Below are 17,812 nucleotides of genomic sequence, written 5' to 3' on the forward strand. Positions count from 1 at the left end.
TGTAGGGGTGTGTTTGGGTGTGTGTGTATATTGTGTGGGTGGGACTGTGTGTTTGAGGGGGGTCTATGGGCTTGTGTATCTCTGTAGGGGTGTGTTTGTATATTGTGTGGGTGGGACTGTGTGTTTGAGGGGGGTCTATGGGCTTGTGTATCTCTGTAGGGGTGTGTTTGGGTGTGTTTGTATATTGTGTGGGTGGGACTGTGTGTTTGAGGGGGGGTCTATGGGCTTGTGTGTCTCTGTAGGGGTGTGTGCACCGTTCAGTTGGCTTGTCTATGTACAGCCAGATGATAATGAATTTGAACTCTTGGGCAGAGACTTTTAGACCCCTGGCAATGGGGTCGCCACCCATCCCCTCCACACAATGGTCAATTGCAACCTCGGGGCTGCGATGACAAGCCATTGACCCCGCGAACCAATCCCTGTCCACCGGCCCCAAGTCCTCGCCCAATCACCAGCTTCCCCCGAAGTGGGCTCGCCCCCCCCCCCCCCCTCTCTCCGATGTCCACGGCGGCTGAGAACTCGTTACACTTGCCTGGCGATTGACACTGGACTCGGGCGATGAGCGCCCGGGGAATTCACCAGGGATACCTGAAGAAATACGGTAAGGCAGCATTTGGAGGGGATGAAGGGAGGGGAGGGGAGGGGAGGGGGCTTTGTAACAGCAGGAGGTATTGCAAAGGGGGCTGCAGATTGCAGCCACCCCCAGGTAATGAGGGAAAGCAGTCAAATCTCTTCCAGGATGCTCACCCTGTTTAAATGCCCCGGCTGGATTTCTGTCGTTTTGAACAACGTGTCTCTGCCCTGAGTCACACAAGTTGCTGGAATCTAAAGCATCAGAGAGGTCTGATCCTTTTTTTAAAATTTCACACCTACCTGGGCAATTCAGCCTTTCCAACATGTCATAGCTTAAGGACCACTTCTAAACTGACCAGGGGGAAAAAAAAAATATTAAGGGTGGGGGGAAGGTGGATGACTGCCAATTTTCACTGATGGGCATCCACAGTTCAGATCCAATCTCAGGCTCTACCCTTTAATCACATCTTTTACTGGATTTGCTTAGAAAACAGCCCTCCTGTCCAATCGCTCTTTATTAAATTTCCCAGCCTGTTTCTGTGCCTTTAGTAGAATCAGATTTAATTGTCATGCCACATGTAGTTTTGAGACAGCAATACAGGTGTAAAATTGCTCTACAGCGCGGTTCGCTAAATACAATATTTAAAAATAAATTGCGGGCAATAAAGAGAAAAATAAACGAGGTAGTGTCAGGAATCTGATGGCTGAGGGGAAGAAGCCGTCCCTGTGCCTCTGAGTGCTCGTCTTCAGGCTCCTGTACCTCCTTCCCGATGGTTGCAGAGTGAAGAGGGTAGGACCCGAGTGGTGGAGGCCCTTAATGCTAGAAGGTCCTTTTTTGAGGTACCGTCACTTAAAGACATCCTCAATGGAGTGAAGACTAATGCCCATGATGGTACTGGCTGGGTTTACAATCCTCTGTAGTGGTGTTGACAAAATGTCGGTGTTCAAGAAGGCTCGCCTTTATAGAAGTGTCTGAGGAGATTCAGTACGTCATCGAAGACTTGTAAACGTCTACAGGTGAACCTTGGGGAGCATCACTGCCTGGTACGGAGGCCCAAACCCTCAGGACAAGAAGAAACTCCAGTGGGTTGTTAACTCGGCCTGCGACATCATGGGCACCGGACTTCACTCGATGGAGGACGTCTACCTGAGACGGTGCCTTCAAACAGCCTCTTATCCTCAATGACCCCCACCACCCAGGCCCTGTCTTCTTCATCAGGGTAAAGGTACAGGAGGCTGAAGACGAACACCCAGCAGCACAAGGACGGCTTCTTCCCGTCCGCCATAAGATCCCTGAATAATCAATGAACCAAAGACACGGCCTCACTTTCTGTGCGCTATTTTTTTACAGTAATGTCGTAAGATGGTTATAATATAATGTTTGCCCCGTGACGCTGCTGTAAAACATCGAATTTCATGATTTGTTCATGGCAGTAAATTCTGATTCTGATATCACAAGAAGTTGTGCTCGAAGAGACCATAATTAAATGCATTTGCTGGAAAAATGAAACAAAAATTGCTGGAAGCTGTTAATGTTTCCTGGGTGTTATTTCTGTTTTACCTTCCACTGAAGCTGTGTGTTTCCAGCACTCACCCTCAAACCCTCTGCCAGTTCGATCCCACTGCACAACACAGAATTGGTCCTTTTGGCCCGTCTAGTCTGCCATGAACTATTATTCAGTGCCACACAAGGTCAGGATCGAACCTGGGTCTCTGACGTGGACAGAAAGTGACTCGTGTCATTGACCTGCACCCCTCCCATCCATGTACCTGTTCAAATTTTTCTTAAATGTCAAAATTTATTCCACACTCCCACTGCTCTCTGAGTGAAGTTCCCCTAATGCTCCCTTTAAACTTTTCCCTTTTCACCCTTAATCCATGTTCTCTGGTTCTCATCTCACCACTCCTCAGTGGAAAAAGCCTGCTTGCATTTACTCAGTCAAAACTACTCATACTTTTAAATATCAAATCTCCCCTCACTGTTCTCCGGGCAATAAAGTCCTAACCAGTTTAACTTTTCCCTGTAACTCAGTTCGTCGCATCCCAGCAACATCCCAGTAAATCTCCTCCGCCCTCTTTCAATCGTATTGATACTAATTTCTTTCCCACTCCACCCAGAGTCAAACACATCATCCTGGCTGAATACCTTGATGAAGGGCTCAAGCCCAAAACATTGGTTCTGCATCTTTATCTTTGCTCCATAAAGTGCAATGTCTCCAGCGTTATGTTTTTATTTTAATCCTGGCTGATACTGTCACCATTAGCATGGGAACCAGGCACTGTTAGAAATGAACAGATATCCTGAGATGTGAGTATAGCATTCCTCATGAGAGAGGAGGGGGGAAGGGAGAGAGAGAGAGAGAGAGGAGGGTGGGAGAGAGAGGAGGGTGGGAGAGAGAGGAGGGTGGGAGAGAGAGGAGGGTGGGAGAGAGAGGAGGGTGGGAGAGAGAGGAGGGTGGGAGAGAGAGGAGGGTGGGAGAGAGAGGAGGGTGGGAGAGAGAGGAGGGTGGGAGAGAGAGGAGGGTGGGAGAGAGAGGAGGGTGGGAGAGAGAGGAGGGTGGGAGAGAGAGAGGAGAGGGTGGGAGAGAGAGAGGAGAGGGTGGGAGAGAGAGAGGAGAGGGTGGGAGAGAGAGAGGAGGGTGGGAGAGAGAGAGGAGGGTGGGAGAGAGAGAGGAGGGTGGGAGAGAGAGAGGAGGGTGGGAGAGAGAGAGGAGGGTGGGAGAGAGAGAGGAGGGTGGGAGAGAGAGAGGAGGGTGGGAGAGAGAGAGGAGGGTGGGAGAGAGAGGAGGGAGGGTGGGAGAGAGAGGAGGGAGGGTGGGAGAGAGAGAGGAGGGTGGGAGAGAGAGGGGAGGGTGGGAGAGAGAGGGGAGGGTGGGAGAGAGAGGAGGGAGGGTGGGAGAGAGAGGAGGGAGGGTGGGAGAGAGGAGGGAGGGTGGGAGAGAGAGGAGGGAGGGTGGGAGAGAGAGGAGGGAGGGTGGGAGAGAGAGGAGGGAGGGTGGGAGAGAGAGAAGGGAGGGTGGGAGGGAGGGAGAGAGAGAGGAGGGTGGGAGAGAGAGGAGGGTGGGAGAGAGAGGAGGGTGGGAGAGAGAGGAGGGTGGGAGAGAGAGGAGGGTGGGAGAGAGAGGAGGGTGGGAGAGAGAGGAGGGTGGGAGAGAGAGGAGGGTGGGAGAGAGAGGAGGGTGGGAGAGAGAGGAGGGTGGGAGAGAGAGGAGGGTGGGAGAGAGAGGAGGGTGGGAGAGAGAGGAGGGTGGGAGAGAGAGGAGGGAGGGTGGGAGAGAGAGGAGGGAGGGTGGGAGAGAGAGGAGGGAGGGTGGGAGAGAGAGGAGGGTGGGGTGGGAGGAGAGTGGGTGGGTGGTGTGTGGTGGAGGGTGGGAGATGAGGGGAGGGTGGGGGAGGGGGTGTGTGGGTGTGGGGGAGGGGGTGAGTGTGGAGGAGGTGGGAGGGGAGGAGAGGAGGGTGGGGGGTGAGCGAGGAGTGTGTGGGGAGGGGTGAGAGAGGAAAGAGTGGTAGATTTTATTATTTTTAGGTAAAGGGACTTTCAGCTCACAAGCATGTCCCACCCAATTTACCTACAACCTTTGTATGTTTTGAAGAGTGTGAGGACACTGGAGCAGTGGGAGCAAACCCACGCAGGTCACGGGGATAACGTACAGACTCCTTACAGACAGCGCAGGATTCCTAGCTGGGTCACTGGCACTGTAAAAGCATTGCGCTAACCACGCCACTAAAAAGCTAATAGCTTGAACTAGGAGAAAACGAATATGGTTCAGTTGTTTTATGATGCTGTTCAATTATGTGCTGTTAATATCAAGTGACAAATCACCACAGAGGAGGGTGTGACTGGGGAGAGATGAGTCCTTAAAAAGGTTGCCTGTTTTATTGAGGCAGCGGGAGCTGGTGGAGGGGTTACTATAAGATGAGATATATGGGCATAGTCTGTTCAGCCCATCAATTCTGCCCCACCATTCAGTCATTGGTTGATCCATTTCCCCACTCAGCCCCACTGCCTGGCCTTCTCCCCATAACCTTTGATACCCTGGCTCAACAAGAACCTGTCAATATCTGCTTTAACTTTTTTTAATTTAGCCATACAGCACTTTAACAGGCCTTTTCGGCTCACGGGCCTGTGCCACCCATTGACCTACAACCACCAATACGTTTTGAACGGTAGGAGGAAACCGGACCCCCGGGAAAAACTGATGCAGACACAGGGAGAACATACAAGCATTGACTGACTATTTCTACCAATTGATTTGACTGACCAGTTGAGTTCCTCCACCATTGTTTGTCTGTCCAATTGCTGCATCATCTCCCGCCTGCCAACTTCCAGCCTGCGCGAGCCACTGAGTGCTTTAAAGATTAACACTCCCGAAAGCTGATTGCTTCTTAATCCACACGAGCTTTGATGCCCTATAATACATAATTTAATCACTCTTTAATCTGCCCTGGCTCTCTCTGACAAGCAATAAACTGCAATGTTATTAGTTTCCATTCCCAATAATGGGAAATAGGGGAGAAAACGTTCATTGCTTGAATGGGTTGGGGATTATTGACCACTGCAGGAATTTCATTTTTAATTTAAATTTTTACATTTAGAAATACAGCAAAGTTACAGCCCCTTCCAACCCACAAGCCCGCGTCACCCAAATACACCGAGGTGACCTAATAAACTTCTAACCCTTTGGAACGTGGGAGGAAACTGGTGCAGATATGGGGAGAATGTACTAGGTCCTTAAAGGCAGCAATCCCAGGTCAGTGATAGCATTGCGCTAAACGTGTTGCCCTTTTGTTCAATTAGGATGGATAAATACCAATTAAGGTATACCCAGGGGCACTTTAGGGGGCCCGCTCCAGTCACCTCATGGACACAGCTCTGGGCACCTCATGGAGGCCACTCTGGGCTCTGGGGGGCCCACTCCAGGAACCTCAGGGGACTTTTCTAGGCACCTCATGGACGCGGCTCCAGCACCTCCTTGTCGCAATTTTTTGGTGAGCTCTGGCACCTAAAATATTCGCACTGCACCCCTGGGTATAACCTGCTTTACGAATACAGTACATTTCTTATTATCCGAAAACCACTTAACCAAAATTCTCAGATATCCAAAATTATTTTTAAGTTGAAAAAATAATCTTTTCTTGAATTTATGCATTTATCTTATTATTGTAAGCAGAGATCACTTTGTTTTTCATGCTTGAGAAACCTTCCATTGTTTCTTTTCTTGTTGTCTAACCATTGAGACAAGTATTCTGCTGGGCTGATTAAAGCAATTTCTCAGGTATCCAGAAATTCCAGTTAACCAGAAAATGTCCGGTCCCATGCATTTCGGATCGTCGGAAATGTACAGTACTCGCTTAACGCAAATTCGCTTTTAGGAAGAAACATGTGTTCGCTTTTACGAAAGGATTTCTGCCTTTAATGTTATAGAGGCTGTTCACATACCCCCGAGCAGCTCTTCCTCTCTCTCCTACATCCCGGTCTCCTGTTACCCCCCCCCCCCCCCAACAGCCCAATCTCTGAACATTCAGCCTAAGTACACTGTACATACATTATTTCTACATTCTAGGGTGTGTATTTATCATGTCATTCCTGCCTTTACTAAATGTTAATGTTATTTTACATCTTTGGTGGGTTATTTTTTGGGTCTGGGAAATCAATGGACATCATTTCTTTGCTTTATGCCATTTCAGCTTATGAAAGGTTCCGTAGGAACGCTCTAGTTTCTAGTAAAGCGGGGTATACCTGTAATGGGATTCCTAGTCAACTGAGTGGCAAAGCTGGTGAAGTCCCTTTCTGTCCATGTCGGAGATGCAGGTTCAATCCTGACCTCGTGTGGGATTTGTATCTTCTCCTTGTGGCTGTACGAGTCGCCTCTGAGTGATCTGGCTTCCTCCCACACTCCAAACACGTACGTGTGTGTGTGTGTGTGTGTGTGTGTGTGTGTGTGTGTGTGTGTGTGTGTGTGTGTGGATTGAAAAGAATGTGGGGAGAATTAGATTTGAGATTATTTTATTGTCATTTAATAAAACAAAATGTGATAATACACAAAATTTCCTTTAGTCTATGGCATACAGACAAAGGTTCGCCATTAGCAGAAATTGCCTGGAGCTTCTTACAGCCAAAATTGGGCGGCATGGGCTAATGTCTGGAAGGGCCTGTTACCGTGATGTATATCTAAATTAGGAGGTCTTCCTTTGTGTCATAATATTCTAAAATTTAAATTTTAAATTTAGATGTACAGCACAGGAACACGACCTTCTAGCCCACGAGCCCATGTCTCCCAATTAGACCCAATTAACCTACAACAGTGCCCCTGAGCATAAAGCCCTGCCAAAGGTAGTGGACACAGCCCAGGTAATCATAGGAGAAACATCTACAGGAAACATCTACAGGGAACGCTACCATCGGAGAACATCAAGGATCCACAGCACCCACCACACGCTCTGTTCTCAGCTGCTGCCATCAGGAAAGAGGTGTAGGTGCCACCAGACTCGCACCACCAGGTTCAGGAATGGCTGCTACCCCTCCACCATCAGACTCCACAACGACAAACTCAATCAGGGGCTCATTTAAGGACCCATAGTTTTGCACTTTATTGATGTTTTTTTTGTCTCTCTGTATTGCACAGTTTGTTTATTTGTTTACATGTGTACGTTTTTTTTTAACACTACTAATAAGTGGTAATTCTGCCTGGCCCACAGAAAAAAGAATCTCAGGGTTGTACAGGATGTCATGTATGTACTCTGACAATAAATCTGATTAGTGCCAGGGTTTATCAAATATTTCAGTGCACAAAGTAAATGCCAAACCCAGGAGGCTGGAGTTGCACAACAGCTGTGCGGTCCTCCTGACTGCAATTTAAACAATTTATGATGTAATACTTTTGTCGTCTCAGATGAGAATCGAAAGGTATTTATTGAACGGACATCAACTTTATCACTTTTACTTTGGAGATTCCTGAACTGTTTCCTGTTGATTTGTTGTGTTTGTCACAACCATCGACCCTACACCCTCCTTAGCCTTTAATTCGGGCACTTGCTTTTTTTTCACTCATACCTTGAGGAAGGACTCGTGTCCGAAATGTCTTTCCCTCCTGTGGATGTTGCAAGACCGTCTGAGGTCCTCTGGCTTTTGTGTCTTGTAACCACAATCGCAGCGTCTGCAGTCGTTCTTGTTTCACCCTCTTCCCCCAAATTGACTTATCATAGACACATGTTGGAAATCTGCAACGCTGTTGCAGCGCCAGGCAGCCAGGGATTCGAATCCGGCGCTGTCTGTAAGGTGTGTGTACGTCCTCCCCATGGCCTGTGTGGGTTTCTTCTATGAACTCCGGTTTCCTCCCAACCTTCAAAGATGTACCGGGTGGGCTACCCAAAATTTTTTGGACCCGGAAGTGACGTCTGGATAATTGAGGATTTCAGAAAAACCACAAATCTTCATTTATCCGAAAAATTTCAAAGCCGAAATGGCGTCACTTCGCCTTCAAAAAATTTTGGATAAATGAGGATATCCGAAACAATCAGAAATCCTCCATTGTCCGCAATTTTCTTGGAGTCAGACTGACTGTTGAAAATTTTTTAGAATTTAGGAAAAACCTCTGAGTAGAATTTTGAGTTTCTGGTGTTGGATTTATCTTATCTTGTGGCTTTGTTTGGAGAGAATTAATCATTATTTCATGCTTAAAATGCCTTCCCTAGTTGGTTGTTGTATAAACATTGTTATAAGTGATTTGCTGTTGCTATTGGGATGTTTTTAATAAAAATGACCAGTTCTCCGAAAAAAAAAGTTGATCTGAAATAGGCCCGGTCCCAACCATTTCGCATAATCGGAGTGGTACTGTAAATTAGTGGCTCCGCTAGGGTGCTGTACAACGAAGTGCTGGAGAAACTCAGTAGGTCATGCCACATCCACAGGAAGAATAAGCCAACCAACGTTTCAGGCCTGGGGTCTTCGTCTCCCACATCGGGCTCTGATGCCCTCACTCTCTCTCTCTCTCTTTTATTCACAGGGGGCTTTGTCTTCAAGCAATGGAAGGAGAAATTTTTCTTTCTGACTCTGAGGGGCTCGTTGGGTATCTGCCGTGACCATGCCTCACTGCCCGAGACAGAGATTCCACTGGCGACCAGCTGCCGAGCCATCCTGAGGGGTGGCCAGATCAGTGACTTGCCCCGGCTACCCCTGGGTGCGGAGAGGGACTGCTGCCTGGCTCTGGTCCTCTCCAAAGGCAAACTACTCCTGTTACTGGCAGCTAACAGGGAAGATTCCAGGTACGTTCCCAATGGGCGCCTTCTCTGATCTTGGGAGTGGGGAAGGGCGGAGGCTCTGCCTGACCCCTGAGCATTGGCACACAGTGCCCTACAAGTAAAAACATGATGCTGGAGAAACTCAGCAAGCCAAACTGTGCACTTTATGTAGCAAAGATAAAGATACAGAACCAACGTTTCGGACTTGAGCCCTTCATCAAGGTGTGGAAAAATGTGGGCAGGCGCCCAAACAAAATGGTGGGTGGAGAGGAGGTGGGAGGAGACAGTCCCAAAGGCAACAGGTAATAGGTGGAGAAGGGAGGGAGGGTACACCAGCAAACAGGGGGGAGGGGGTGGAGAGCTGGAGGAAGACACGAGGGATGGGGAAGAGGATTTGTCCAGTGTAATCTATGTTCTTGCTTCCGGAGGGTCATCTGACCAAAAGGTCAAAAGTCATTTCTCATGTCAATCAGTGTTCGCCCACCCACAGGTGAGGGAAATGTGATGATACAATCACCGGACTGCCCGCGCCAGTCTGCATTCCTACCAGCAGGGGTCACCCCACTGTACCTGCTGGGAGGTAATCTGGGAGTCTGGCTCCACCTACTCCCTGCCAATCACTGGCCCCACATAAAGGCTCACGCCGTCCCTTGTGTAGACGGTAGAGCGCCTGGAGCCAGAAGGGAGACTGAACCTCGTGTGCAAGTTTTAAGCTAATTAAAGCCTGTAGTACGGCTTTTGTAGATTGAGCTTGTTTGTTCGCACTGCAGCACATCACAGGAACAACCTTGCCTCATTTGGGCATTCCTGAGCCAGCCCCTCCAGCCGGCTGCAGTATAAAGCCCACCACGTGGACCAGGTCCTACTCTTTTTCCTCTGAGAATGAACCCTAGCTCCACTCCAGGTTGCAAGCCGTGGAGAGTCAATTGTAAGGTGTGTGCCGGAACAGGGTGGGTGGAGGGTGGGGGGAAGGAGGTGGTGGTGGCTATTATGGCACAGACCTGGAAAGGACCTGCTGTGCCTTATTCTTTGTTATCAGTCTAATTAGATTCTGCTGGTAAGTGGGTTACCGTGACTTCGAGTTAGAAGAGAGGCAGGTCCTGTTTGCTTCAGCTGTATGTTTAACCGCAGGAACTGCAACGAGCAGCGATCTGCACGTTTAACCGTGGGAACCGCGAGTCGTAGCGACCTGCACATTTAACCATGGGAATTATGAGACCTAGCGACCCACATGTTTAACCATGGGAACTGCAAGTTGTAGCAACCTGTCCATTTAACTGTGTGACTGTGAGTGACCGCGATCTGTCGGGAGTAGCGAGTATCGTTTTTTTTTACCTGAGTCCGATGCGTGCGCAGTTTATTTATCTGTGTGTTTGAGTGCGATCCCTGCTGTGACTTCCCCAGCGTTCATACAGACCCTTATTCGTGGTTAAACTAGGTTCAGACCCATCACTTCCTGGACCCTCCGAACATGTTCTCCACATCACTGTCTCCCACGTGCCCTCTGGAACATTTATCCTTCCAACGTGTGGCATCCAGGATTGGGTGCAGTGTTCCAAATACGCGGCCTAACTGGGGTTTGAGATCAGTTCAACTGAGTGGCGAAATGGCACAGCTGAGAGAGCCGCTGCCTCGCAGGGCTCTGGTTCCATGCTGACCCGTCCGTTGGAATTTGCGCGTCATCCCTGTGGCCGTGTGTGTTATTGCCCGGGTGCTCCACTTTCCTCACAAAGACGAGCAGGTCATTGGGTTAATTAGTTGCTGTTAAATTGCCCCCTAAGTGTGCAGGTGAGTGGTAGAATAGAGTGGGGGGGGAGGGGGAGAGAAAGTGGATGGAAATGTGGAGAGGATAAAATGTGCTCAGGTAGGACAAGTGTCCGATGGATCAATGTGCACTGTTGAGGGGTGGTGGGTAAAAGAGTGATCCCATGCTGTGTCTCTCTAGGACTCTGTAGCAAATTTTCCCCGTGAAACCAGACCGACCAGTTCCTCAAGCAGTCCGGATTTTTGGACTTTTACTGCACCTCCCTATTTAGAAACCTCACAATTCCATCCTTCAAGTGATGGAATCAGCAGATTTTGCTCCATGACTGATTCATGTTACAGATTTGACGGTGAGCTACCCTGCTAAAGTGCAGATAGCTCTTTATCACTCTGACGTAGACGGCCTCCCACTCACATTAGGGTCCACGATCTCACTTCGGAAGAATTCCCGTCTGCATTGTTTTGTTGACTGGTTCATCTTTTGTATGATATGGGGAGCGGAAGCAAACCAGAGTAGGGAGGGATGATGGGAAGATAGGAACAGAGTGAAACACAGAAGCCTGCAGACGCCGTGACTGAAGTAAAAACACGAGGCTGGAGAAACTCACAGGTCAAACCACGACCTTTATGTAGCAAAGATGCAGAACCAACCAGTTGCAGGAACAACACCTGATTTTCCATCTGGGCGCTCTTCAACCTGATGGCATTAACATCGACTTCTCCTGTTTCTCCTGGCCCACTCCCTGTTCTCCCTTTCTTCCCCATCCTTCTGTCTCTTTTTCTCCAGCTCTCCACGTCCTTCCCTCTCCATTCACAGAGCCATCCCCCTTGTCTTCTGCTGGACTCCCTTCCTTATCCAGCTACCTATGGGACTGTGCTTCTCTCTCGACCTCTTCCTTCCCCACACCATTTTCTTCAGGCGCCTGCCGACATTTTGCTCGTACCTTGATGAAGGGCTCAAGCCTGAAACGTCGATTCTGTATCTTTATCCTTGCTACATAAAAGACACTGTTTGACCTACTGAGTTTCTCCAACGTTGTGTTTTTTTTACCGTAGGGGGAGGGTTGAGTATATGGGTGATGGGAAAGAGACCGGGTAATAGGGCTGCGAAGCTCACCTTCCAATGGATTGCCCCTCTGTGAAGAGAAGTACCCGAGTTTCCACCTGTTGCCAAATAGAATTCTTCCCTGCTGCAGATACCCAGTATTTACTCTCTCTTATCTGTTCTGTCAACGCAGTCGGTGGTTGAAGGTGCTTGAGAAGGTGAAAGAGGTAAGACCTTTCGTTTATCGATCCACACTTGGTCTGGCTTTCAAGGCATAATGCTTACTTGTGGAAGTCCAAATGTCTTCTAAAAGATGAGGCACATAAAGTTCCTGAATCAAAACAAATTTTAAAAACTTGATTATTTTTTTGCCTTTTGAAATTGAGACAGCATTTTTTTTTTTAAATGGTTTTATTATTTTGTCTAACAAAACTCTTCCTAACAGTAAGTCAGTCTCATTGCAATTGGACAAGGATTTGGTGAGGCCTCACCTTGAGTGTTTGCTACAGTTTAGGTCTCTTTACTTAAATAATATTTTCTTGGAATAAAGGGAGTTCATGGCCTTCCAAGCACTGGAGAGTGGTGCAGAGTATTTAGAAATGACCTACCAAGTTGGGTTAGCATCTTCTCTTGTGTTATTCAGGACCGAACAGAAGTGCTGCCTCGTAGTGCTAGCCACCTGGGTTTAATCCTGACCTCCTGCGCAGTCTGAGTGGAGTTTGCATGCTCTCGCTTTATCTGCACAGGTTTCCTTCCGGTTTCTTCCCACGTCCCAGTAACTTAATTAACAAGTTCAAGTTCATTGTCATCTGATTGAACAAGATCAACCCGACGAAATAGCGTTCTCCGGTCCTCGGTGCAACACACGCAGACACTCGACCAGACATAACACTCATACAGACAAATAATACATAAAGCAGGACAAATATACGTACATATATATAAATAAATAAACATTGTTTAGTCAATATTAGAGTCTCGGAGGGTTGAGTGCGAGCAGCTCCTGTGGGAAGAAGCTGCTCCCCAGACTGGTAGCTCTGATACCCCTGCATCTCTTCCCCGCCGGGAGCAGCTGAAAGATGCTGTGTGTGGGTGGAAGGGGTCCTCAGTAATTTTGCGCGCCCTCTTCAGACAACGATCCTGGTAGATCACGTTGATGGGAGGTGGGGGAGTAGGAGGGAGACTCTAGTGGCACTCTCTGCCACTCTTATGGTTCTGTGGATTGACCCCGATCCATTTCTCTGCAGCAACTGTACCCACACTGTGGTGCAGCCGACCAAGACGCTCTCGATAGAGCTCCTGTAGGTTGACATGATGGTGGCCGGTAGCCTTGCCCGCTTCAGTCTTCTCAGGAAGTGCCTTCCTGACAAGTGAGGAGATGTTGAGAGTCCACAATAGATCACTAGTTAAGTGAACAAGGAGCTCGATGCTCTCCACTCTCTCCACTGCAGAGTTGTTGATGTGTAGCAGAGGTCCTACACTGGTCCTCCTGAACTCCCCTCCTTCGTCTTGTCCACGTTGAGACACAGATGCACCGATGCTCCTACAAGCCCCCTTTTCCCCTGGGTTGCCTCTCTGCCATGTTAAACACTCACGACTGACCTCTCCACTCTTTCTTTCAAAGACCTTTCCGCCCACTGTGTCCACATGCTTGATCCATGTGGATAAACATCGCAGGCTGTCCTTCAGAGAGGAGTGCATGGCAGGAGAGAAGATGTGTCAACAGCATGAAGGTAGAGCTCTTTCTTCTCCTTAAGGGTGGATGGTCTTTGAGGTGTCTGGAGCTCCAGCACCTGTTCAAAGGATCCCTTTATTGTTCAAGGGATGTGAATGCCATTTAACTCCCAGCCTTCATCTGTCCATGATCAGAAAAGGGGGCAAACACTCAAGGAAATGGATAAAGCTGGAGAAACTCAGCACTGTTTGACCTAATGTGGTGTCTGCAGACTTTCACGGTTTACTTCTTACTCGGGGAAATGGGTTTGGGTAATGGAATTAAAGACACAGAGATGCTGGAGGAACCCAGCCAGTCTCACAGTGCGCATGGGAGGTAAAGGTCTATCACCAAAGTTTCAGGCCTGAGCCCTTCAAGAAATAAGCAAGGAACCTGAAAAACATCTGAATAAAGACCGAAGACTGGCCGGGGAGAAGTCCAGGCCAACTCAACATGTTAATTGGATATGATGAGAGGAGAGGGGAGAATTTGATTTTGTCTGTGTGGAAGGAGACAGAGGTAAAAGGGGAGAGAGAGAGAGAGATGGGGAAAGGCGACAGGGAGTAGAAGAAGGGGGTGGGGGGGAGTTTAAATGGAAACAGTAGATGTCAATATTAATGCCAACCGGTTGGGGGATGCCCAGACGGAAGATGAGATGCTGTTCCTTCAGTTTGCCGGTGGCCTCAGTCTGGCCGTGCATGAGACCATGAATTTCTGTGAAAGGAGACAGAGGGAAGGGGGTGAGGGTGGGAGGAGAGAGAGAGAGAGAGAGACAATGAGAGAGAAACAAAAGAGAGAGAGAGAGAAAGAACGGCAGAAAGAGGAAATGAGCTCTGTGAGCTGAAGGGCCTATTTCCATTTTGTATCTCTCTGTGACTTCGCTCTGGCAATAATGGAGGAACAAAACTTGATTTTCCGTCTGGGCCCTCTCCAACCGGACGGCATTAACACCGACTTCTCCAGTTTTGTGCCAGCCCACTCCCCGTTCTCCCTCCTTTCGCTTTCCCCTTGTCTTCCTTCCTCCAGCTCTACACCTCCTCCCCTCTCCATTCACAAAGCCATCCCCCCCTCCCCCTGTTTGCTGCTGTGCCCTCCTTCCCTTATCCACCTATTACCTCTTGGCTGTGAGACCGTGCACCTCCCCTTCCCCCTCCCCCCACCATTTTGTTTGGGCGCCTGCCTATATTTTGCTCGCACCTTGATGAAGGGCTCAAGCCTGAAACACCAGTTCTGTATCTTTATCTTTGCTACATAAAGGACGCTGTTTGACCTGCTGAGTTTCTCCAGCAGCGTGTTTTTACGTCAACCACGATGCCTGCAGACTTGTGTGTTTTACAGTTGACAGTATTTGTGGCTAGAGAAACAGCTAACACTTCAGGTTGAAGAAGTTTGTTCCAAACTCGAAGACCCCAAGGTGGAGAGATGACTCTGCTGGTCAGAGGCAGACACCCCAACCGTCATGCAAAGCCCCATCTATCTCAGCAAGGCCCCGCTATCTCCAATGATCACGCAGTCAATAAGGCAGCACCCAGGTAACCTGGCTTTTACCCTAAAATCCCCAACCTCCTGAACAAAACCAACCCCCCTTCACCCACCACAACCAATCCTCTGTCCCCGAGATTCAATTCAGACAAATAGGGACGTCTTCAAGATAAAAGTAAAACACGGAAGTCTGCAGGCGTGTGGTCGATGCTGGGGAAACTCAGCAGGCCCAGCTGAGCACTTTACGTAGCAAAGGCAAATGCGCACGACCAATGGTTCGGGCCTGAGCCCTTCATTAAGGTATGATCAAGACATAGGCAGCCGCCTGGACCAAATGGTGGGGAAGGGTGGGGCTAGAGCACTGTCCCACCCACAAGCAGGAGGAACCACCTCATCTACTCATCCTGCCTGTGGGACTGTCCACCTCCTCCGGCCCCGACCCCCACCCCCCCGACCATTTTGTTCGGGGGGGGGGGGGGTGGTCTTGGTGAAGGGCTCCGGCCCGAAACGTCAGCTATGCCATCTCCATCTTGCTACATAAAGTAACATTGTTTGACCTGCTGAGTTTCTCCAGCCTCGTGTCTTCAAAATAAATTGGAACTGCCAATCTTGAGCTTCCCAAGGCGTCCCGCAGATTAACTGCTCCAATATCTTCTTAAACAAACTGATGTTTCGCCCGAACTCTCTGGTAGACCCAGTCATGAAGGCAAGCAGAGTTGGACGAGAGGAGTAAAGGTCTCAGCCAGATCAGAGTGGCAGTCTGCAGTGAGTTGATGATCAGAACAGACGTTCTAAAGTGTGGCACCTAATCTACCCCTAAAGTATGGCCCCCCCAACCCAAAAGTGTGGCCCTAATTGGTGGCCTCAACGCTCCCCTAGAAGTCTGACCCCAAACCAAACCCTCAAGATTCAATTTATTATTTATTGTAATAAAACGTTGTCATATTATACAAAATTATTTTTGCTGTAGGGAAGGTAGATTTGCCATCAGCAGAAATTGCCTGACGCGCCTCTTACAAGTTGGTGAAAGAGAAGCAAAGAGAGTTTCCCCCAGGGTTACCGAATGTCTGTGGATTTGCCTCCAGCACTCCCGCAGCCACTCGGTCCAAACCATCAGCAACTCGAGCTCCAGATCTGAACTTGGAGCCCTTCAGCGCGTCCTCGGCACCCACTCGCATCCCAGTTCCGATACCTGGTTTCACCCAGTCTCCAGCAGCCCACAGCCTGCGTGGGGTTCCTCGCCTGGAGTCACCCACAGCCCCGCCACCTGTGTGGGTCCTTCAGCCTCAGAACCCCTCACTGGTCGTCCGCGATGGTCACCGTCCTGTGGGTCATCTCCTCTGTTTCTTCTTCATAGATGAGAAGGGGGGGGTGGTCTGCCTGTTTTTCTGGTGCCCTGCGCCAGTCCTCCATTTCCCTGGAGTCTGCAACCCCTTATGGATGCTGCCGATCATAGCTGCCGCCATCTTGGGCCCTAAACCTAATGGTGGCCTAACCCCAATGTGTGGCCAAAATTGATGGCCCTCACCCTGAACTTAATGTGTGTTGTGCTGATGCAATTTGATGACATCCTGCCCTATTTGCACCTGCAGCCAAACCAATCAGGAGCAAGGCCCACCGGTCGGCGGCCTGCCTTCGCCACGGTGCCCAGTCCCACAGGGTGGTCCGGGCCGCTTGCTTGCTGGTGGGTGGGGCAGCTGTCAGCCCCACCCTTGGTTATACCATGACCTCGTCTGCCGCACAACCTCCTGACACCGCTTTGCCGGATCTCAAAGAGCTCGGCATCCATTCCACGGACGGCTGCCAAGAACTCGACTGTGGAGGCTGCAACCTGTTTGAGTGCGAAACGATGGACCAAAACTTTGACACCTTTGACTTCGGGGGTTTCGCGTTCTAGATGTTTGGAGAAACCACATCAACCTCTCGTCCTCACCAGGAAAAAACACGGATCTGCACACTCTCTGCTAACTAGCTCTCTTCCATCCAAGAATTAAGGACTCGTGCTTATAATTTTTTGTTACAAAAATAGGAGCCCATTCTGCCTATCACTCTATGCTGGCTCTCAGACCATTCCCATCAGTCCCCTTCCCCCACCTTTGTTATCAACTCCATTCTCATTTAAAGTATGGTGGAAGGATGTCGGGAGAGTGTGAAATGATGAAATTCCCATCAAACCAGGTGGCCAAATAGTTGGTATCTCTTATCCCGTTCAATTGGGTTGATCGTTATATTGTGAAAGAATGTTTAATAAAAGGTTAATGAATTAGGTTGCCTATAAGATGGTGGGAATATAATTGTCTTCTAACATGATCTTCTCTGTGCTGTAGTGAGATAGTATCTAATGCCACCAGAACGTAAATAATACACCTTGAGTAAGGACACCCTGACATTTCTCAGCCATCCACAAGGGAGCATGTGTGCAAAGAAAAACCAAGAAAACACTAGCTGTGTGAAACTTGTAGTAGGATTTCACGCAGACCCTACCCAAAGGTGTATAAAAGTGTGATGAACACTCTGTATGCTTTGAGTGGGGCTCAGTGTAAAGAACAAGTTACTGAACTCTTTCTTTGTACCTTTCACTCCCACTAGCGTTATCAAAGTTGAATAAAGAAACGATTGAATGCTGTGTTCTGCCATTTGTTTTATTACAGCGCGGGCTGACTTTAAAAATATTAGAAAATATTAGAAAATCACATAAGCAAAGAAATTGCTGTAACGTTCCATAAAAGTGGTGTAATTTGTGCGTAAATCCCGACAGTTCAGCGCCTGGTTCGATCGTCCTGGTTCCTGTGCTCCCTTCCCCACTTACTGGGGCCCCATTCTCCTCAGTAAACCTCCAGGAGTCCTACTTCCTTGTGTTGTCCCAGGTCCTGCCCCCAATAAATCCGTGGATATCTTACTTTGCAGAAATGTCAATTTTTTTTTAGATATGACATCACGTACAACCCTGAGATTCTTTATCCTGCAGGCCAGGCAGAATTAGCACTTATTGG

At 48.9% G+C, this 17,812-nt stretch overlaps 2 protein-coding genes across 2 annotated transcripts in view; one reads left to right on the plus strand and one right to left on the minus strand.

Moving 5' to 3' along the window:
- LOC138748538 (tyrosine-protein kinase receptor UFO-like) overlaps positions 1–17,812 on the minus strand; it is a 150,097-nt gene that overhangs the window by 114,545 nt on the left and 17,740 nt on the right. Inside the window, exon 3 of the mRNA XM_069908917.1 lies at positions 11,696–11,954. The gene's annotated coding sequence lies outside the window, so the exon portion shown is untranslated. The remainder of the gene's footprint in view (positions 1–11,695; positions 11,955–17,812) is intronic.
- LOC138748543 (uncharacterized) lies at positions 499–17,445 on the plus strand. Its single transcript, XM_069908924.1, has 5 exons — positions 499–601; positions 8,580–8,838; positions 11,817–11,850; positions 13,248–13,356; positions 16,412–17,445. The coding sequence occupies exons 1-5, from the start codon at positions 559–561 to the stop codon at positions 16,714–16,716; spliced, it is 750 nt and encodes a 249-aa protein (XP_069765025.1). The 5' UTR covers positions 499–558; the 3' UTR covers positions 16,717–17,445.

This window comes from Narcine bancroftii, chromosome 13 (assembly GCF_036971445.1).
Source record: "Narcine bancroftii isolate sNarBan1 chromosome 13, sNarBan1.hap1, whole genome shotgun sequence".
Taxonomy (NCBI): Eukaryota; Metazoa; Chordata; class Chondrichthyes; order Torpediniformes; family Narcinidae; genus Narcine; species Narcine bancroftii.